This window comes from Geospiza fortis, unplaced genomic scaffold, assembly GCF_000277835.1.
Source record: "Geospiza fortis unplaced genomic scaffold, GeoFor_1.0 scaffold112, whole genome shotgun sequence".
Lineage (NCBI taxonomy): Eukaryota > Metazoa > Chordata > Aves > Passeriformes > Thraupidae > Geospiza > Geospiza fortis.
Window position 1 is genome coordinate 24,200,751 of NW_005054298.1, and position 22,384 is coordinate 24,223,134.

The 22,384-nt window shown below is 44.5% G+C and overlaps 1 protein-coding gene across 3 annotated transcripts in view; it reads right to left on the reverse strand.

The window, feature by feature from the left end:
* The window catches only part of KLF7 (Kruppel like factor 7), a 65,491-nt gene that overhangs the window by 16,940 nt on the left and 26,167 nt on the right, over nucleotides 1-22,384 (reverse strand). For all 3 annotated transcript variants that reach the window (XM_031055807.1, XM_031055809.1, XM_005415923.2), the window contains one exon: nucleotides 17,547-18,159. In XM_031055807.1, the coding sequence (XP_030911667.1) occupies nucleotides 17,547-18,159 (613 nt within the window). The remainder of the gene's footprint in view (nucleotides 1-17,546; nucleotides 18,160-22,384) is intronic.

Consider the following 22,384-nt stretch of genomic DNA (forward strand, 5'->3'; position numbering starts at 1 on the left):
CACTACCCCACTTAGAATGCACCTGCTTGGTCATTTCTGCAGACTCACCTCTTGCTCCTTTATTCTTTGGACAGGATTTCTTCAGGAAAATAAGAAGTTAGAATCTTCTCAGTGAGCAAGGTGCTGGTGTCTTGTTTCTGGGCTGGTTACTCAACTGTACCTCAAACACTGTCACCAGTGCTGGCCCCATGCACTGGAGCTGCAGTTGCAGCAGTCTCCCCCCGGCCCTTTGCACCCTACCTGTCAAACAGCATCTGCTCTCCTCAGAAAAACAGGGATTTCTCAGTCCTGTGCCTGTGATGGAGCACCAGTTTGTCTGAACATTTCATGGATTATTTTAAAAAGCTGCCAGTAAACAAGCTTCCATGATAATGCAGTTCCTTGGTTCTCTGACGCTCTCTAGTGCCTACCTTAGAGTGGAGACAGCCAGGCAGGGAAACTGCCTTGCAGCATATTTGCCACACACACACTGCAAAGCAAATGCAGAGATGACTGCTCAGCCAAATCTGGCAGGTACAGCCAGTCTGAAGGATACAGTCATCTACAGAGCAGAAGGGTGAAGAAAAAGCATCCTGGGCTTTCTGTGAGACTATATAGGCTACTAGGACAGAAGTGGCGTTTGGCTTGTTAAAATTTGTCAAGAGTTTTGAAAATAGACAGTGCTATATATATATATAGGTTACAAGAGACAGAAAAGCCAAGCACGATTACTGGTGAACCCACAGCATTACACATATCTCTGTTACTTGCTGCAGGGGCTCCTCTCCCAAGTGTTCCAGCTTTGGCCTTGCACAGCCCTGAGCTGAGTTTTGTTTTTTCTTTGTAACCCAAGCCCTGTTCAGCAAAATGCCAGACAGTACCTCTCAGGGCTGCAGACTACACGCTGCCATAGCAGGCTGCCAGTGCACAAGGTAAATGCAAAGGAGCACAGTGACCTTTAAAGCCATGTCAGACAGCTCCTTGACCCAGAGACCTCCAAGAGGTTTGATTTCCTGCCGTCCTGCAGCTACTCAAAAACACAAGAGGGAAGGAGAAGAGAGACCTGCCTGTGTCTGCATGTGAAGACTAAAAACAAACTGCTCCTTCAATGGCTGCTGTCACCTTATATGAAGATGAAATGGAAGTGTATCTTGCCAAGGTGCACATATGTAGAAAGCATGGGAATGAAAAAGGGGGGAGGGTCCTCCTACCTCACTACTGGCAATAGCAGGGAGGCAAAATGGGAAGGATCCTTTCCATGTGTTAGGCTGCTCTTCTCTTGTTCAGAGGATTAGTGAGACTAAAAAGATAGATGATGAACTCTTCTGCTGAAGGCAATGGCAAAACTCCTACTCACTTTCACAGGGCCAGGATCTCCCTCTTTTTAAGAAATTAATTATGAGCTGCAAATCCAGTTAAAAATAGGAACATCACAGAGTTGTGCCACACTGACCTTTTTCTAATTTCTCAAATTAAAAACCACATTCAAAATTTGTGTCTGCAAGCCACACCCAGGAAGGAGGCTCTACTCCTTACTTCACCTTTATTTAACACAAGGATCTATGCAGCCCTTAAACAAATCCATAAATCCACATTTCTACAAACACACTCACCAAAACAGTCCTACAGAAATGCTATTAGCCCTTCAGATATACTTTAGGGTTTCAGCCCATCATGACTGCACACTTCTGTGAAGCAGCCTCTCTTCCCTGTGGCTGTGTCCTGTGGTCCATACCTCATTTTAACCTTTTCATGTTCCTAGAGTACATTTTATACCCTGAGACTAGGATGCCTGGGGAGTAGGCTCTCTGTTCCACTTCTGTTTATGGCACCTCACCCAACTGAGCTCTTCTTCTAAAGTACCCCCAAAGCACATTTCAGTGCAGTCTGGCCCTCCATCCTCTATTTCATCCAGCCTGGTCCAATCTGGTAACTGGAGGACAAAGACCTTTGAAAATTTATGGGAAACAGGCAATAGTGAAGCTAAAGTTATATAAAATCATAACAAAAAATCCATCAGACTTTGGCAGCCCTGAAATCAGGTCACTGTTCCTTTTGTGACTAAGATGAATGCAAGACTATATATTAGGCATCTAGTTACAGAAATAAACAAATTATTGGTACAGCTTTTTCTTGAAAGCCAAAAATTTATCATTTGGAAGTATGAAAAGCCAAGCACACAATCCCATTTACACTCCTGTGGCAAACACCCACTAGGTTTCCAGCAAAACATGATGGACATAGCTGGGCTGGTTCTGTAATGACCACCACAGTGGAATTTGGAACTTCTCCCTCCATTTTCCAGCCTCAGGAATTCTTGGTGAGTTTTGCAGCTCATGCAGCTCTAGACATTGAAAGCAAACATCTGACCCTGCCACCTATGGCATTCTTTTTCAAGTTAATGGGGAGGCAAAGGCATGGGTGGGCTGCGACACCTCATACCCAGGCAGTCTGGAATTGGAGGTGAATTCCTCTGCCTTGATGGTGCAGGGGGCCAGGCAAGCAGCTCAGCTGCACTCACCTGTACCTTTGCTCTCCAGCCACAAACCAGAGAACATCAGGTTTTTGCTCCAACACATATTTAAACTGTAAACCCTGCACAAACCTTCACAACAAATATTTCCTCACAAAACACAGCGATGTTGCCTCTTCTCAAGATCCAGAGACCCTCAGGCCTTGCCACCTACATCCCAGAGGCACCCTCTAGGTCCCAGACATATTTCTTTTGTCCAAGAAGTAAGGCAGTGTTTGCTAAGACATCTCAGAGAGGCTGTTTCAGCAGAGTGATTAGTAGAAACATTAGGTTACAGGACACAGAGGTACCTACTCAAGGTCAGCTGAGGACATGATCACAAAACTACAGCACATAATGGGCACAATACACTTCTCATAGCTGCATTGTTTATTGCCCGTCCCAAGGGTTAAAAAGTCATAAGTGCACTCTTCTACAGAAATAATGAGATTTTAAAGAAGAAAACAATAATATTCAGACATCATTTGCCTTCTGCTTTGTAGATAACCTAGGGCCATGGTTTTAAACCTCTCTTTGCAGCCCTGCAAGCTAGGAACATTTATTTTGAAATGCAGAGGAAGAAATTTGCTCTCTATTCCCCAAATTTCAACAGCAGGGACTTTAAGAAGAAAACCCTCCAGATTTAGGGATGTGCACAATAAGATCACAGAGTTCCAGTGTGATGAGGTGAAACCCTGGCTCCATCCAAGTCATTGGAAAAATGTTCATTAGGCTCAAGTTTCACCCTGTATCTTTATGGAATTGAAAGCAAAGATATTATGATTTTCCATCCATATCTATTTCCTTACCATCCCGGGCACTCTCCTGCAGGGCACTTAGTAAAACAATCAAGAAGTTTAAGCTCCCAGTCCTGCAGTGAGCTTCAGGGGAGAATCACAGTCAAAATCCTTGCTGATACTTCTCTGTCCTAAAATGCAGTAATGTCATGGGACTCCTTTAGTCCCTTGACACTCCTTATTGATTCAGCCAAAAATGTTTAAAGAAACTGAGGGGAAACTCCCAAATTCAGCCTATATGCATATTTGGAAGGCTATTCAAAGCAAACATTACTTGCACTATGTTTGAAGAGCTCCTTAATATTACACAGCTACACAAAGCTAACATGTAAAAGTGTGTTTCAGAAAACAACAGGAAAAAACTAGCATGTTTATAATCCACTGAGAATTTTTCATATATAGTTTCAAAATCCAAGGAAAAGTTGTCTGAAAAAAACCACAAATATTTCCTTCCTTTTATAATCTGTAATTAAAAAACCATTTAAAATGAAACTAGTTCTAAAAGTCTCAATTTCTACAAGTATGTATTGAAAGACACTTTCAGATACACTGGTTTGAAGATTGATGTTCCCAGAGAACTAGACAACCTGTAAAATTACAGCTGAAAAAAGGAATTAAATGCAAGATTTCTTGCATGTATTTTTCCTATAAGGAAGCTCTGGGGTCTGATATGTGTGAAGAATCAAGTAGTGCTTTTTAAGAATGTTTTAATAATGTTCCTTGCTACCCTAAGAGTGTTTTAATGATTTTTCTTGCTACCCTTCCTGAGAAATCCTTTTGGGACCTACTGCTCCTGGGCTGAGTAGGACCATGCTGTTGCAGGAGCAGCAGTGTCACTGCAGGGTGAACCCAGGCATCCTTCAGAGGCCAGTGCCTGTGGGGATGCTGCTGCTGCTGACAGGGGTCACTCAGAAGTGTCAGAAGCTGGTGTGGTTTTGGGGGAGAAGCAGCCCTCCAGAGCACCTTGCAGAGAAATGCCAGGCAGCCATTCCTAGCTGCTCTACAGTTTATGATGAAAGTCTGCCTCAGCACAAGGAGAACCCTAATGTGGAACTTCACATTACCAATATTTTATATTTATGTAGCACTCTTCATCTCCAAGGGTCCCTGAGAGCTTTACAAGCTACATACATGGCATACCAATGAAGCCAAGCCATAATTCTTCTAATTAGCTGACCATCAGCACACAGCACATGGCACAACAGAAAATGTTACTGGTCACTCCTCTCTTCCTATGTAAAGTGCTATATGAGATTTAATAGAAACATATCTCAGAAGGACATTTGGGGTTAAGGACCACTGAAAAATGAAATCTAACAAGACAGGTCTCCTTAACACCAGTGCCTGTCTTCCCTCATTACATATACACACTTTGTCAAATGGGAGACTCAGAAGAGGAGCTGCCCCAGACCTGCTCCCCGCTTTCACACCACATTCAGCAGGTTACCATCACATGGCTCAGGCAGCTGCTCTGCTGGGGAGGTTACAAAAAAGCTGGTGAGAGGCTGCAGTCCAGAGCACAACAACATCAGCCTCTTTTTAAGATTAATAAGTTCATTTCTTTAGCAAAAAGGAAGAGCAGGCTATTTAATACACACATCCTCTGGAGATCAATGCTAATATCTAAGTGTATGTGCATGCAACCCATCAACCAGTAAAACTAATTACAAAAATCAATTTCAGATACTTTTCTGAGCCTTTCATTCCTCAATATACTCCTAATTGATTTTTGTTGGAGAATAGAAAGCCTAATTAATATTTTTATTATTTAAAAGGAATGCAAAGGAGGGAGCAATGGTGACTGCTTAACTGGTCCGACGATGTTTTCTACACAAAAAAAATGAGAAAAAAAATTAAAATTGGCATTTTATTCAGTTTTGCCACCTGCTAGAAAAATGGAAAAGCCTTTGAAAGGGTGACAAAGCACAAGAGAAAAGCCAGCAGAAGACAGTATGGGGCAGAAGAGGAATGTGACAGGATTGTGAAATACACAATGTGAGACGGTTGTACCTATTTTTAGAAGGGCAGGGATGATCAAGTGTAAAAGCAGTACATTTCCATGAATGATGTACAGCTCCTTTCATCCAAAAAGGTCAGAAATACCCTTATAGAGAGGTGACTCTGATTATATTTATATTAGAGATGGGGGAAAGAGGTTAAGAAGAAGACCCAATGTCCAATCAGTCTTTCTACAAACTTCAAAGCTCCGGATTAGTTCCTAAGGGCCTTGCCAAGGCTCGTCTACCAAGCCAGCAGCAGTCTTCAGCATGTAGCCATTCAGGACACAAAAAGAAACCAATTTTTGCAGCATTACATCTTACACACACACAAGCACCTAACACACATCCACAAAGCCCACTTGCCTAGCTGAAAAGCAGAGAAAAGCAAAGCACGTAGCAACATTCAAAGAAATGGAAATGTTCCATTTTCTACTCAAGAGGCTGCATTTAACAAGCACACATTGCCCTCCATACTGAGCCCTGAAGGAGGGGAGGAACGCCTGGCTTTATCTCTTTGGTTCTGAGACTCCCATTGAGAGTGATAAAGCCTTTGCAATGTGCTCCCCGTTCAAACCCCTCTCCACAGCTCCTCTTTGAAGGAAGCTCCTCCATGGTGGGGAGCAGGGCTGGGGGACAGATGCTGGTGCCAGCCTGAACACACAAGCCCAGCTTGTGCCCCATTAATTGCCAGCACATCCTCCCCTGGGCCGGGCCCTGGGGACAGGAGCAGAGCAATAGGGACACATGAGCACCCGGCAGCAAAACTACCCAATTAAACCTCCAGAGTAAGTAAGTATGGAGGAGAGGGAAAATTTTTAAAAAGAAAAAAGAAGGAAGGGAAAGGGAAAGGGAAAGGGAAAGGGAAAGGGAAAGGAAAAGGAAAAGGAAAAGGAAAAGGAAAAGGAAAAGGAAAAGGAAAAGGAAAAGGAAAAGGAAAAGGAAAAGGAAAAGGAATGGAGTTGCTTGGCAACAGGCAGGCAGAGGCAGCTGGGCAGCAGGTCGGGCTGGTACCCAGGCGGCCGGGCCGGCCCATTAGCGCCCCGCATCTCCTGCATTTCGTGCCGGGGTCTCCTAGTAACAGCCTGAGCACGCCGCGCTGTTGCGCTTCCCCTCCTCTCCTCCTGTTCCTCCCGATCACGCGAGGCATCGCTGTTTGCCCCAATTACACATTCTCTGCTGCTTCAAGCTGACATTACTTCGGTCCCCAGAGGAGCAGCAAGAAATTTTTTAAAATGTCCTCTAATAAGGGCTTCTAGTTTCAGATTCTGTGGAGCTCTGCAAGCTCCAAGATGCAAAGCAAGGTAGCAGCGGCAGAAGGAACAGATGAAAAAGGAAAAAAATTCAGCAGCTCACTGGATCAGATTTTTCCAGCACTCTAAAACATGTTCTCTTCCCTTTGTTTTTTGTAAGGTACCTTAGAGGGTGGACAATGAGATAGCCTTTAAGGGACATGGTGCATATTTACATAATCCAGAGCAGGGTATCAAAGATGTGTTCCTTGGAAACCTAGAGTTTAGGTCAAGAGTTTCTGAGAAATTCCAGACTATAGATAAAGGCAAATAGATTAGGAAAAATATGAGATGCATGTATCATGGACTGTGTTGAGAAATGACAAAAAATATTTAAGAGGAACAGACTCTCCTTTTCCAGAGGCTAACATTTTTTATGGTTTTGCTCCATATTTTTGCTAATGAATGTGAGGTTGGCTTATTCAAACTATTGCAGTGCTGATGTTTTTCAGCATTTACCATCTTCTCCCTTTAGTGACTAGAAAATCAGAGAAAAGATGACCATAAAAAATGATGCAGACTGGCAGAGACAGCACAGGAATAAAACACGGGGGGAAAAGAACAGACATTCCTTCTGATTTCCCACTTTTGTCAACAACAAAAATGGAAAAATATCCAGGATTTCAATCATTCAGATCCTGAATCTGATTTGAGGATAGATGCAAAAAGAAAATAATGTGCTTGGGTTTAAAGAATACACTGGCAAGTTCTCTCACTAAAGGCTGCCCTGGTGCCAAGGCAGAGCTACCTACATGCTGGCAGGCACATGCTGAAGGAGATCCCATCCTTCCTGGTGCTTTCTCTGTCCTTGGGCACAGCTGGCAGGGGGCACCCAGCTGCTCCACACCGAGCAGGGCTCAGTAGAAAGGCCTTGGCAGAGCTGCTGGGCAGCCCTTGGTGAACCAAGCAGACTAATCTCAACAGCACAAGGTAGAGAGTAAAGATAATTAATTTTACCAGCTAGGAAGATTCCTCATCTGGATTTCAGAAAAGGCACAAAGGATTACCTGTCCTTAGCTCTAAGGGGGTTACCATGCAAGTAGCTGGAAAGTACCCAGACCATTCATGCTGCCAGGTGAGTGCAAGCAACCAAAGGAGAACACAAATGTATTACAACATTCTGTTGCTGGGTGACACTGTGTCTTCAGGGAGAAAAATCAAAAAATAAAGAGGTTTTCTGTATGAAACATGTTTACTAACACACAATCAAAGCCAAACAAAGCCCAAAAAAATCCCCTTTTCTACGGGTCTCACAAAGAATTAATGATAAAATATCACTTATATGGAAGTCAGTTTACAACAGATCACAGCTTAATCAATTCAAGTTAATTTTTACCCAGATATTCAGAGATAGAAGTCTTCTATTATTTTCAACCACATGGGCCAAGTTTTTAGCTAAACTTGTTACACTGTGCACAGTTCTTTTCTCCCTGCCTCTCTCCAACACACATGCTCCGATTTCTAAAATAACAAACAACAACCATACTGGAAAAAACCCAAATGTGGAAAATTTCATTCTGAAGAAGGAAAGGCTTTGCAAACTTTACAGGTGACCAACAAGATGTACAAATGGAAGTTTATATTAACTAAGCTATTAAGACCTCTCTGTGTGTGGTGAGAGTCCAGATGCACAGGAGGAAGGAATAAATCCCCACTAAGCCTCTGAATATGCACGGCCATACAGTTGAGTACACCTTTCTTTCAGAACTCAGCTGGGCATCAGCTTTTATCTTGAAACTCATGTTTGTCATCATTAGCATAGCTAGCATGCTTGCAAATGTTTTTTCAGCATTCAGTTTTTGCAGCCACAATTTTCAGTTCTGAGTCTTGAAAGCCAGATTCTACCTAACACAACATGTGTGTGCTTATCTGCAAATGGGGACTTCTGGGATTGCAAACTGGCCTGCAGTGTTTTAAAGACTTTGATTCTTATTAAGCCTTCTTATCATGTCTAAAGCTGACCAGTGGAAAGATTTTGGTTCTGCAATCATTGTCCTCAAACAGGTGGCTTCACCCATCGTGCAAGAAGTTGATCCACACACAGAGTCGAGGTACTTATTTACAGTTCTGTGCAGAAAGGGGTGCCGTGTGGGAAATCCACAAAGGAGAGTGTAGATGTGTTTCCTATTGCTTTAGTGAGAATCTGAATCACCACACATGTTATGAAGGGAATAAACCCCTTTGAAATTTTATATGGTAGACTGTATCCAATTGACATTGTGGGGTAAAAGATAATGGTATGTTGAGAATGGTCTGTTATTCCTCTTACAGGTCAGTTTTCCAAGACCCTGCTCAAAAGAGGTTAAGATTTTTTGTCAAAATCCATGAAATTTTGGCTTTCCTCTTAATATGGGTTGACACTTTGCCCTCAAGAGGATTTTGTGTGGAAACATATCATGGCTGCCCAGCTGGGGCACAGCACTGAATGCAGCTTGGATGGAGTCTGGGCAGAGCTCACAGTGCAAATCCTGTGGGACACAGGCCACTCCCCTGCTGGGCTCAGTGCCTGCCAGCAGTCATAGCAGTGGGACAGGCTTCCAAATCCATCTACCCAGGTGCTTCCCAGCTCCATTTTGGCTTTCAGTGCCTGCCAGCCAGGTGGGAAACGTGTTGTGACATCACAGAGCCCTGTGTGACAGCAGCCCATGATGTCACAATGCCAACACGAGCAAGCACATGGAGACTGGGCAGCCTGGAACATCACAGCCTGAGCTGCGACCAACATGGCACGCCGAGGCAGCTCACGTGTCAAGATGTCACCCTTGCAAAGGACCAGAATGAGGCTCATCCTGGTGGTTTTCCTGACCATAGTGCTCCACAGGCTGTCTCTGTCATTCACTGCCCCCACGTGTACGGCCAAAGAACGCACCAGCTGCCTAGACCCCTGCAATCCCACAGACTGGGTGAGGTTCAGGATGGGCATCATTCCCGAGGGTCCAAAGAAACCTCCTGTTGTCTCCAAGAGTATGACTGCTGCATGGACCAGCACCACTGGCCTTTGCAAATGCCAGCACCAGGTCAGGGAGAGGCTGGACACTGCTCCTGAGTGACTGAAGCAATCGCCCATTATCCCAGAGAGTGCAGCCTCCAGCCTGCCCTATCCTTTGTGCCAGTTTTGGAACCACCTTGCCCCTTGACGTGAGCTGGTTGCTCTGTACAGCCTGGCAACCTGTGGGGCTGCTCAGCATGGCTTGCTTGTATTGCCTTCTGCATCTGGAGAAACATGAAGAAACCTCGGGGACAGGGAAGGTGATGGATATCCTCATCTTCCGTACAGACAGATTGCTGGGAAAAGAGCACCTTGAGGTGGTCCAAATTGTTCTACAGAGTGGAGGCCAAAACCAGACTGCCACACAGGGCCATGAGGCTTTTCTACCACCTCTACATGAAAGAGCTCTTCTGAATCAAGGAATCAAAGACAACTGACAAAACAACCAAGATAAGACCAGGTTACAAGGAAGAAACAATGCCAACTCATCAAACTAGGGATAATTTTACCAGAAGGAGATTACAACCATCGACTCACGGTGCACTGATTTGAGAACTCAAAATTAGGACACAATTGTGCAAAAGGAACAAATAATTTAACCAAAAGAAGATTGAATAATAATTAATTAATAATATGAACTATGTCTTGTAGTCAAGGAATTTTAATGCCTTGTTTCTGTCAAATGTTCTGTGGGACTGGCTAGACCAATTGGCAGCGTAGAGGTAAACCCATGTAGGCTGCTGAACTGTGGCAAGACATTGCCACAGGTAGAGAAGCTGCCTGTAAAAGTACACCATGCAGATGTCCACATACCCAAGAGTTGGGCTACTGAAGAACATTGCAACAAAGAACAGGTGGATCAGGCTGCCAAGATGAAAGTGTCTCAGACAGATCTGGACTGGCAACATAAAGGTGAATTAGTTTTGGCTTGGTGGGTCCATGATGGCCCAGGTCATCAGGGAAGAGATGCAACATGATGGGCTCATGACCAAGGGGTGGAGTTAACCACAGACAGTAACTATGAAACATGTGCTGCAATCAAGCAGACCAAGCATAAAGCCCTTGTGATAAGGGGATAATGGCTGAAATATAAGTATGGGGAGGCCTGCAGATCAATTACATCACACTCCCACAAACCCACCAAGCCAGGCACTAGATGCTGACAATGGTGGACACAACCACTGGATGGCTGAAGATGCACCCTGTGCCTCACACCACTGCCCAGAACACCATCCTGGGCACCGAAAAGCAGTTCCTGTGGTGGCATGGAACCTGAGTCAGACAATGGAACTTATTTCAAAACTAGCCTCACAGACACTTGACCAGAGAGCATGGGACTGAATGGGTATCTCATATTCCCTATCCCTAACAGGCTGGTCTCCCTGCCTGCATTTGTTTTTGCTGTAAGGTGGGCACTGCTTATGCCATTGTGCCCATGGCTTTATTTGGGACCCCACCACCCTTGACAAAAGCATGGATACCTCTGCTGTATTTAGGTCAGCTTCCATGAAGCCTTGTAGTTCATCTGCTCCTGCTTTCAAGTTGCTGCTGCTGGTATGCAGGTGGGACTGTGTCCACATGGGGTGGGAAAGACAGGCTCTGGATTAGGAGAGGTCCATCCAGGCTGCTGGCTACTATCTGCCCAGATATGACCCAGACTCAAACACCCACACTGTGCTTAGGAAAAGCCTCTAACCCAGCACCTGCCTTTAAGATGAGAGGTAGCACACTTGACTTTTCCTGCCCAGAGCACTTCAGGTCTCTCAGTCATGTCCATCTCAGCCTAAAACAGCATTTCTGAGGACGCATCTCCAATTCATCCCTGGCATGACCTCAAATACTTTAGAAATGACTGTGCTTTTGGACAAATGGACAGGAAATCATAGCTTCTCCTTGTTAACTTGCCAATTCTAACCAGTGTGGGACAGCAGCAACACAAAGGGAAATTGGCAGAAGACAAATTGGATTTTTCTTTGAGTCTCTTTTTGTGATCTCTATCATTTGCCCACTGGCTGGGTGCTTCACAGGGGCTCAGGAACAGGTGGATGGGTATAAAGAAAACACCAAATTACAAATTCAAGAAGCTCCTCTGTGCCTTACCAAGGTACACTGCCATAACACTTGGAGGCACCTGCATTTGCCCTCCTGCCACTGCTGAACAGACAAAAACCATCAATTTCTAGGTCTACCTTGTGCCAGAAATCTTCTCACATGGCAAACAAACAAACAACTAACACCTATGTACATTTTCAAACCTAAACACTAAGATTATGCCATGCTATTGATTTGGCAAATGATGGAGCAGAAACACAGGACTGAGAATTCAGGTATTGACAACAAGCTATGGATGAACACCGCTGGTGTTTTAAATGGCAAGGGCCGCTTTTGGCAGGGGCCATCCTCCTGCTGCCTGGGTAGTTTTCAAAGATAATTTTTTAAGTCTAAGCTCTTGCTGTAATAATGAACTGAGGCTCTGACTCTCCATAACAAAATCAGAACACTCCCCTCCAAACTTTTGCCAAATGGCTAAAAGGCTGCAAGATCAGAAAGTTATAGGGAGTTCAGGATCAAGCTGGGCTTATTTTAATCAGCTTTGATAAAGACTTGTTATGTTTTTACACAAAAAAAACTTTTTTAAAGTCCAGCATCACAACAAAACCACATCTTTCCGAAGCGGCTAAACAACTGTTCTCCCCAAGAAATGCAGCCCTGAATGAAGGTCTTTCACATACCCTTCCTCCTTCAATTCCCTGGCTCTCACTTCCAGCAGTGTATTCATCTGTTGCTTCAGCTGCTGCCATTGGAGCTGCAGGATCCTCCATGTCCCTCCATGTCCCCTTGGAGGTTTCAGTCCTGCACACAGAGCTGTGGACTCACCACAAAGCCATAGGTCTCTGTACAACAAAAACATCTTGGGCTTTGGCCTTAATTCCTCCTATGTCACCAATATTGTTCTCCCAAATGCTTTTCCCTAAGTAATTTTTCAGTCTTGAATCCTACAGAATCGGTGCTGTGCTTGGCTACTTGCTTTTTCCTTCTCTTCATTGGTTTTCTGTTCACAGACGCTACTACACTAAAACAATACAGCAATGCAGCTTCCCATTCATGTGCTATCGCTGACACAGTCTTTATTTTCTGTTATTCCTTTCCTTTGTATTAATCTTCTTTCCTATCATCCAGACTACTCTCCTCAACTTTGTCCCCTCCAATAATTTTCAGATTCCAGATATTTTCTTTCATCTGCAACACTTGGTAAAAGTTCTTCTCCATTATTTGATACACCATCTCAAAAACCTTCTGCTGGGAAATGCTGTTTCTAATCTCTTGTGTCTCATCTTTTCCTTGCAAATGTAGTACTTTGTTTTCCTGCAGAGTGGATTTGTTTGTTTTAGTTACTCTCACCCAGCATTTTGGATCAAAGAACTCTATAATTTAAAATAAGATGTCCTGACAATGTGAAACAAACCCCACTTAAGAAGTGCTATCTTAAGATCACACGTAGACTAGTAACATCTATTTACATGGGTATTTCCCACTTGTTTAGCCCTTAGAAACCTAAATATAGATCTGAGGTGCCCAACTGTTGTTTCTCAGACTTGAGCTTCAGTTGTATCCAATCCTGGTTTTGGATGGATAAAGAAAAAAAAATCAAGCCTTCTGATACTTGTAAAATGCAAATCCTAGCAGAACCCCAAAAGGGTATTTTTTTTTTATCATTGTCCCAATCTTAAGGATTTCCTGGCCAGTTTCTATGTGCTGCATCATGCCCAGTCAGAAAGTGCCCACGCCACCTTATACCTTGCCCTGCTAATTACTGCAAGGAAACCTGATAGGAATGGTTTTGTCAGGAGATAGAGATCTCCAGCAGTCTCTGATCTGGGAGACAGTCACATCCCATGACTAATCTTCCCATAGGTCACAGGCCAGCTCACCCTTAGACTTATTTGCATTCAACATTCTCCAGCAATATCCTGTTTTCTAATTTAGGAAGTACTAATGATTATACATGGGTTTGGCTCATTGGAATTCCTTTCCTCTCCACTCTCCATTACATTGACAATTCATCTCCATGCATGTGTGAAGGCAGGATGAAAATTTTCCTCTCTTAAAAGAGAGAAAATGCCATTGTTTGCACTGATGTCTGCTCCATGAATAACTGTGAGAGAATGCGCCAGAGTTGAATTACCATGCCAGTCCTGGTTGCTCCTTCTTTAGATATTTCTACTGCACCCTCACACCGGCAGTGTGGTTTTCCCAAACCTCTATCTCACCTTTTCCTCCTGTTTACAGGCCCAGCTGCTATTTCTTCCCCAAGGGGCTTCTTTGCTGCACTCTGACAGTCAGTCCCACCACTGCTCTTAGCTCCTTTACACACCCTTAACTTTAGATGCCCCAGCTTGCTTTGAGTTCAGTCAAATATTTTCATTTCCCTTTCCATACAGACAATGTTTTTCCCTTTCCCTTCCAGATTAAATTCTCTCCCACACAGATGATTGTTTTTCCCCTCTCCAAAGGTCATCCAGAAGGTGGTTTCATAACCAGTTCAACCACTGATGGGCCTTAGAGTGCTGTCCTGATTCTCTTGCAGATGAAGTGTGGGACAGTAACGTGGAAGATGCACCAAGTGAAATGTGAAATGTGGGGTTTGATGCTCCCTGGTCTTCCCAGCAAAATAAAACCCCAAGAGAGGATTGTTCCCAATCTAGCAAGCTGCTATCAGCCCGCACTGCCTGCAGCCCAGCCCGGCTCATCAGGCAGCAGCAGGAACAGCAGCCAGCGTCTGTCTGGTCAGCCTTAGATATGAATGAAAGGAATGCAGCCTCCTTCCGCTGCCTTCCACCCTCCAGCCGCTCCCCAGCCCATGGCTTCTTGTTTTCATGCACCGCAGTAAATCCCTCTGATCCAGCAAGTGGACTTTGCACGTGCAGGCTGAGTGACCAGCCCACATCTGCCTCTGTGCCTGTGAGCCCCACACTGGGAGCTCTTTGTGTGCCGGGCGCTCACACCGTTCCACAGAGCCCACACTGGCACACTGCTCTCGCATGACACACTAACGAACCACCAGCCAAAGGAAAATATCCTGCAATCATTTCAGACCCTCTGGCTCAGCCACTGACTAAGCCAAGTGGCTAATAGCCATTGGCACTGCTGGGTGCATTTGCAACCCACAGCACACTCAGTTCAGGCGTGAAAAAAACAAAGCACCCATGGAAAAAAGGGCTCCTTGTCCCATGCCCTGAAGGCTGCATGGGAAAGGACACAGTCCTGACATTTATAATTCAGTCCCAAATATCCATACCTACTCCTCTCTGTCCCATGTCTTCACCAGAGGCAGGAGCTCCCTGTGGGGAAGCCCACTGAAGAGGTCAGTGTGAACACATTAGACGTTTTGATTGTACCAGCTCTCATTTAAGGCATCCAGCAGTCAGTGTGTTTTTAGGGAACAGAGCACGCAAGCAGTATGAAGGAGTCTGGATGACTCTGTGCTCCAGACTCAAATAAGCTGTTTAGGTAAGCCTATCACACTCCTTCCCTCGATTTACTCAGGTTGCTCCCAGGATGTAAATGTTCACAGGTATTTAGACAACCTGCTTTCCACAGACAAAATGACACAGGTTTCCTGCTCCCAGGTTCTGCATCAAAGATGTGTTTTAACAACAAGGGTGCATTCAGTCCTCATCACCATGCTTTCTACAAAGCCGTGCACAGCTAGGACATGGGTAGGGGCAGGGTGGTTTTACAGCTGTTAGGATAGGAGAAGTCATCATTCCAAGCTTGTATTCCCTCCTGTTTTTTGCCTGCCTGCTTTCCTAACAACCTAAGCTATCAGCTCAGGACATGGTGAATGGAAACAGAAACACTCCCATAATTTGGGGCTGTTTAAACCACTGATGGTTTAACTGGCAAGATCAGAGCTAGCTGATCCCACCAGGTGAAGTGCTGGGAATGGGAGGTCTGGGCTCTGCACCCAGGCAGCTGCAGTCTCATCATCTGATAAAGGTCTTCTCTCTCTGCCAGCGAAGGCAGACATGCCTCTCTCACCACATCAAGCACTGCTGTGGATGGGCAGACTCAGCACGTCATGGCACCACCTACAATCCAAGGCGATTCAACAGAAAGACCACAGGGCCAGTGAGAAACGTTTCTCATTGTGGATTAATTGTAAAATGTAAGATTTCATATGGTAATGTTAGAGGCGAAAGGTTTTGGCCCCAGAAAATTCAACCAGGCCTAAGGCTGGGATCAAAGGCATGCAAATTCTTACAAGATTTTGACACCAAAGGGTTGAGGCGCTGAGAGATTAGAAGTTTTTGTAAGTGCTCCTCATGATTCCTTGTCCATATCCCCATTTGCATGACTACACCAGGAAAACTTCACAAGCTCACCCTTTCCACACTATTGTGTCACATCCCTGACTAACCTCAGGAAAAGCTGTGTAAGACCGATCACTTCCAGCTTGAGAACGAACATGGGGGTTATATCTGAACAGACAAGATCACTGGGTCAACAGCTCTCACAGTCTTCATTTGTGCTTTCATGGAAGCTCCATCATCTGCTGGAAGGCCTCGGCTGGGATGTCCCACTGGCCAGCCCCTGCAGGGAGAAGCCCTCACAGCAGCATTGGTGCTACAAGGAACCAACATTGGACATTGGACATTCTGACCATGTTGATGCTGATTTTAAAATTATTGTACTACTTTCACTGGCTTTCAAATCACTGAATCACAGGTGAGGTCACTCCTGGCAAGGCAGCCATCCCCAGTAAAAGCACTAGAAAGCCCATATAAAAAGATCAATGCCTTTTATGTCTTACTATGATTTATACTTCAGACCATGCAGCGCTGCCTAGTATGTGATGGATGCAGCTCTCTTAACAACCCACATATTTATCTGATTTACTGTGTTGGTCCAACGTGTTATTTTCTACCTTGCAAGAACAACCTTGCTTCTAGGAATCTGCCTGCATGATAAGATCGTGAACTAAATGTGCAGTTATTGTAAGAGACCACACATTTTACAGTAAAATTGAGAAAACTGATTATAGCAATCCCTCTGGAAACAAGAATAATCACATGATAAGACAGTGCTAATGGGAATTTATCATCTCTCATCACGTGTGAAGCTTAGAACAAAGCAGCAACGTGTGTGAACTGCATAGCTATTAATGCCAATGAATACCAGCTGAAGAGCTGCTGGGGACTATGCAGAAATGAGAGGAGGGAACCTGAACAGCCAGCCTAAGCCAATTCGGTATGCTTCAACCAGCTTACACACACACACATATATATATATATATAACATTTGTAAATGTTACCCAAAATAACAGCCTCACATCTATCCATGCATCCCATTCCCTCTCTACCTACATTATTTCATTCAAACTCCATGTCATTCTTTTATTTGTTCTCACTATATTTTAGCACTGGAGAAGTCCAAGATCATGAGTATCTGAAGGGTATGTGCCTCTGCATGCCTACACGTCTGCATATACACACGCTGCCTCATGCACAGATTATTCCTCAACCACATATTTGAGATCTGAAACACACTTCTCTTTCTCGTATACAAAAGGCACCAAAAACCTACCCACGCTATTTTCTATTTGAAGAAAATAACACTTGACTAAACTTTACATTTTTAAAGTTGTCTTGGGGAAGTGCGTGCCAAAAACCCGAAGTGACGTGTACATAGTTTTAACATGAATGATACATCTACGTCCCTTAGGTATCCTAAAATTACTCTGCATCAAGCCCCATAAGATATATGAAACCCCAACAGGTTAATGGTAGATGGTGAACTCCTCTGTTCTATTGAATAATGGGTACATTTGCTGGACTATCATATTTTCCACTGTTCTGTTTCATAGACAAAAGCTTGGACTTTCAGAAGAGATTTTTTTTTCCTTTCTAAATGAGAATAAAAAGGGATGGTTACGGGTAGGTGGCAGGACAAGATGAGAGAAGCACCCTGCATAAGTACCTGTATGAGTCCTCTGGTGAGCCTTTAAGTGGGAGCTCTTTGTGTAAACTTTCCGGCACCCATTAAATTGACAGCGATGAACCCTCTTCTTATTTTCTGGGGATGCTTCTGTCCCTGCACCTCCTTGCTCACTGTCACTCTGCCCACTTTTTATTGTCCCCGCAGTCGCTGTTGCTACACCCACTTTCACAGAGCTGAGTGAAGTTTTCTTGGCTACCAGTTTCAACGTCACTGTGCCATCCACCGCTGAGAGAGTCTGTGGGGTTTTGACGAGGTGGCGGCTGAGCTCTGGAGAGGAAGGGGGGGTTAATGAGGTCACTGCATTGAGCTGGGCCTGGTTGACGGCTGTGTAGCCTTCTGTGGAAGAGCTGGTGGACTGTGAGCTGAGGCACGTCTCAGACAGCAGCTTGTCACGGGAGAGGATGATGTCCATGCTGGCGCTTTTGTCACACGTACTTGTGTCCACTGGTAAAAGGATGGGCTCCAGCCGCCGCATATTGTCCTCTGCATCTGGGGCTGAGGAGGCATGAAGGAAACAGTCCAAATCCTCACCAAAAGTCTCAGAGATCTTCCGTGGCTCAGTCTGAAGGTATCGCTCCAACTCCAGGCATGTCTGCAGAAGGGAAAGGGAGATGGGAGGGAGAGAAATCACTGTTAGAGAGAGATGACAGCATTGCTGCCACCAAGGGCAGAACATGGTCCAGAAGCACTCATCATTCCAAGACAGCACCCATCAACACCAGCATCTTCTGGTGAGATAGTCACACCCTGGGAGACATGAAGATTTGGTACTTGTTTGAGGCTACTCAAAGATAGTCTGGGAATACCCACATATGGTAGCAGGTATTATACTAGAAGTGAAGATACAACAACCAGAAAGTATCCACTATATTTTCATTAAAGTCTGTACATTGTTCCATTGGCAGCAGGGCCTTCCCAACTTAAAAGTATAATCTGTCACTTCCACATGAAACTATCCTAACAGACTCATCATTTGGCACATACAAACAAAAAAGTCACCTTTCCAAATAACTGCTTCCTCTTCCTTCACAAACATTAACTTTCTCTCCAAATTTAACTCAGTGTAGTGCCTGGGGCCTAATTTTCCTTAAACAACACAATTCTGAAGTGTGACATTTTAAGATAGGAGGTAGAAAAGCTTCCAGTGAGACCACAGCTTGTTTAAAGGGCCTGAGAGAAGAAAGGTGGCAGAAAAAAAAACCTATCTCCTGTCAGTTTTAAACGGAGTTTTGGCACATCTGGTCAAATGGAGTTTACCATGTACAGGAAGCCAGACTTGCACACAAACATACACTCACCCCTTTATTAAAAAGTAGGTGAAGTTGCAGTCAAAGAGGCTGTCACATAAAAATGTGCTCCTGCACCTCCACAGCAGTGATCATCAGCACAAGGATGGGATGAACCTCCTATGTGAATGTGTCTTATTATGAAGTGTCCTGAGCTTGCCCCAATAAATCCTTCAGCCACCAAAGCACTGCCCCAGTGTCCTCCACAGCCAACACTAAGAACTTTTATTGTTTATAGGAGAATCATTTACTGTCGTTTCAGGAGCTTCTAATGGAGTTTATTAGCACTGTTTTTCATTTCTTGCAGCTTGAAAGGATAGCTGGTTTAATACCACCACTGTGATTTCACAGGGCTTGGAGAAAGAGACATTCCAACTAATACATTTTAGAAACCTCTAAAAACTACTCCTCAGAGAACACTTCTACCAATATTAAGAAAGGGGTTTTAGTAAAAAAATTTTAATCTATGGGAGCTGGTGACCCAACTACATCACAATCTGGAGAGTCCAGCATCTGATCAAGAAATAAAAGCTTCATATGACCAGAGGAGAGACAGAGACTTCTGCCTTCTGAGTACAAAGGTCCCATCAACAGGAATGTAAGGAGGCCCCACTGACTACTCTAGGGAACTGGCAGGTAATTTGATATTATTACTGTCAAAGCTCCCACAAGCAGCACTGTTGGTTGCAGATACAATGTGGTGGGATGACTTTCAAGTTCACCACAAAATCTGCCACACCGTTGTTTCTTTTTTAAATAATAGCTGATTATAGATCTGAGCTGTAAAGATAGACAAAAAGCAACAGAACAGAATAGATGCAGGTGAGACATGCTATACTTTAGCATGGATGTTATATTCAGAGGTATGAGACTGTCTGTACACAGGCCTGGGTGTGGGACACAATCAATTGTACTTGCCTTAGCAACCTTTCTGTTTTCTTTGTAAGGTGCATTTCTGGGACTATGAGAAACAGCTTTAGCTGGGAGTCTGGTCTCTCCACAGATAAATTCTAATGGGTTTTGGGAGAAGCTTTCCAACATGCCACATAGTCTTTCAGTAATAACCCCCACCACCAGGAGAAGCAATGCTTTTGAGTTCTTCACATCATGTAATTTGGGCTTTCTGGTCCACTTAGCCTTCATCCAATGGGGCAGAAACAGGTTTAGGGGCCAAGTAAATAAAAGCTTCCAAAGGAAAGAGCAAGCATAATCACAAATTAGGGGGGGAAAGGGGGAGGGCAGCAGCAGGGAGAAGAGACAAGGACTCAAGGCCATTAAATCTGATGACAATGACATGAAATTTCAATTGCTGTGGGATCAGAAAGCTGCATGCCAGCTCTGGGCTGCCCATGGGGGGGGGGCGAGCAGGAGGTGCTGTTCCTTTAAGGCATCACCACCCCATGACAACAATAGTGGGCCTGACAGTTTTTCCAGCTTCACCATTAATTTTCCATAAAGAGTGTCTTGCCTTCTGCCTCTGAAATCCAAAACCAGAGGATCAAGCCCATCTCCCCATAGATGGGGGGAGAAAAACAACTCAAAGAAACAATGTAATGCAGTCCCTCCCACCCACCCCCCTCAGCCTCTCCACCAAGTCAATAGCAGGGAAGAGCCTAGCAACTGCTGAGCCAGAAAAGCCCTGCACCTAATCTGCATGGCAGATAAAGCCTGGCGAGGGGCTATGGCCACAGCCCTTCCCTCACCTCCTGCCAGGGCCCTACCTGCTCCTGCACATTTTTTTGGTGGTAGAAACAAAGAATCTTTCCCCATATGCACTTCCCAGCTTATTCCAAGTACCTTATACGACCTTCTCTTCTTGTGGTCCCAATCTCCCAGGGAGTGGTGAGGAAGGGTTTAGAAACCAGCCTGCTTCTTCACTCCTTTCCCTGGCACGACAATTTTTAGGCCAACTAAGCCCACCACCTTGTCTTGAGCACTGATCTAGAGAAACCAGTCAGGCTGAGACCACCTTGGTGGTCTCAACCACTCCAGGCTGCTGGACCACTAGGAGGGACAGAAAAGTTCTTTGGTCTTCATTCCCACAAAGCTATTTGCCACAAAGCACATCAACTACTGGGGGTTTTTTGTTGTTGTTGTTTTGTTTCGGATTTTTTTGTTTGTTTTTGTTTTTGTTTTTGTTTTTGTGGGAGGAGCAGGACTACTATCTACAGAGACACAAACCCAAACTGCTGAATGATGGTGAATCCCTATAGATCTCTACTTCCACTACCAGCCTAGTAGGAAAATAGTTCAAGAATATCTCAGACAGAAGTGAGCTGCTCTTGTCGTGCTCTTATCAAAGTTCTGCTGGACGTCCAGCTTCTCCTCACCACTGGTGCAAGAGAGGGAGCTTTGTGTAAAGATGGAGTACACCACACAGGACAGGAGTCCCATTGCCCTTTAGTTGCTACACTGCAGGCAATGTGGCGGGTATTAAACTTTTTATCCAGTGCCTGTATGATACACAGCAATAAAGACTAAAAATTGCAAGGGGAAGAAGAAGATGGCTCCCTTCAGGAACAAAAGAAGAGCCATAAGACTTGTTTGGCTGTTGGCTGTCAAGCCAGTTCCACTGGCTAGGGATAAAAAAGTGTGACCCACTAATTCAACCCATCTGCCCTGATTAATGAGGGTCATTCTCCTTGCACCTTGCTCCTCAATTTAACCAGTTAAAAGAAATGATGATTCATGGGTGACAAATAATAGGATGTGACTTTATGAGACCCCACATACTTGAAGTAAGCCAGATAGAAAAGGCCAACAGTTGGCATGTGGACAATCCTGTCAAGGCCTTTGTCTGATTTTTCAGTTTCACATACAATTGCAAAAAGTCTCACTTCCCCAGCAGAAGAACATTTCCATCCCTAGGAGGGAGCACTCAAAGCACCTCTTTGCTCCCTCTATTACACTATCATCCAAGTCCTCTGGGGCACATGTAGTGGCAGAATACATGTGAACTGCACACCATGACACTTCCATGCGCAGTCCCAGATCCTTCACACAGTACAGGACAGCCACCGTACTCCTGGGAACCCTAACCCTAACCCTAACCCTAACCCTAACCCTAACCCTAACCCTAACCCTAAACCCTAACCCTAACCCTAACCCTAACCCTAACCCTAATGTAGAGCTGTCCTACGCCTGCTAAGGACCTACTTCTTATTAGTCCTTTCAGAGTTTGCAGTCACTGGTCCAGGAAAATTCAGTGCTCAGTACGTTTGTCAACTGAGAAAGGTATGAGCTCTAATCTAGTTAGATTGTTACCTCTGAAGCTCATTTACTGAAAGTAAAGATTATTTATGAAACACATTGAGTATGCTCACCACTATGAAATACAACTCAAGAGAAATCCAGTGTGTGCCTCTGACAGCAATGTGATATGTGTGTATCATTTTCAGCAGAGCTTAGTACTCACCTAACTCTACAGCCAGCAGCAATCAAGATAGTTTTGCCACTAACTGCAACAAGAAGACAAACTGCAGACTCTGCAATCCCTCCTAGACTTGCAGATACTTGATTTGGTTCAGAGTC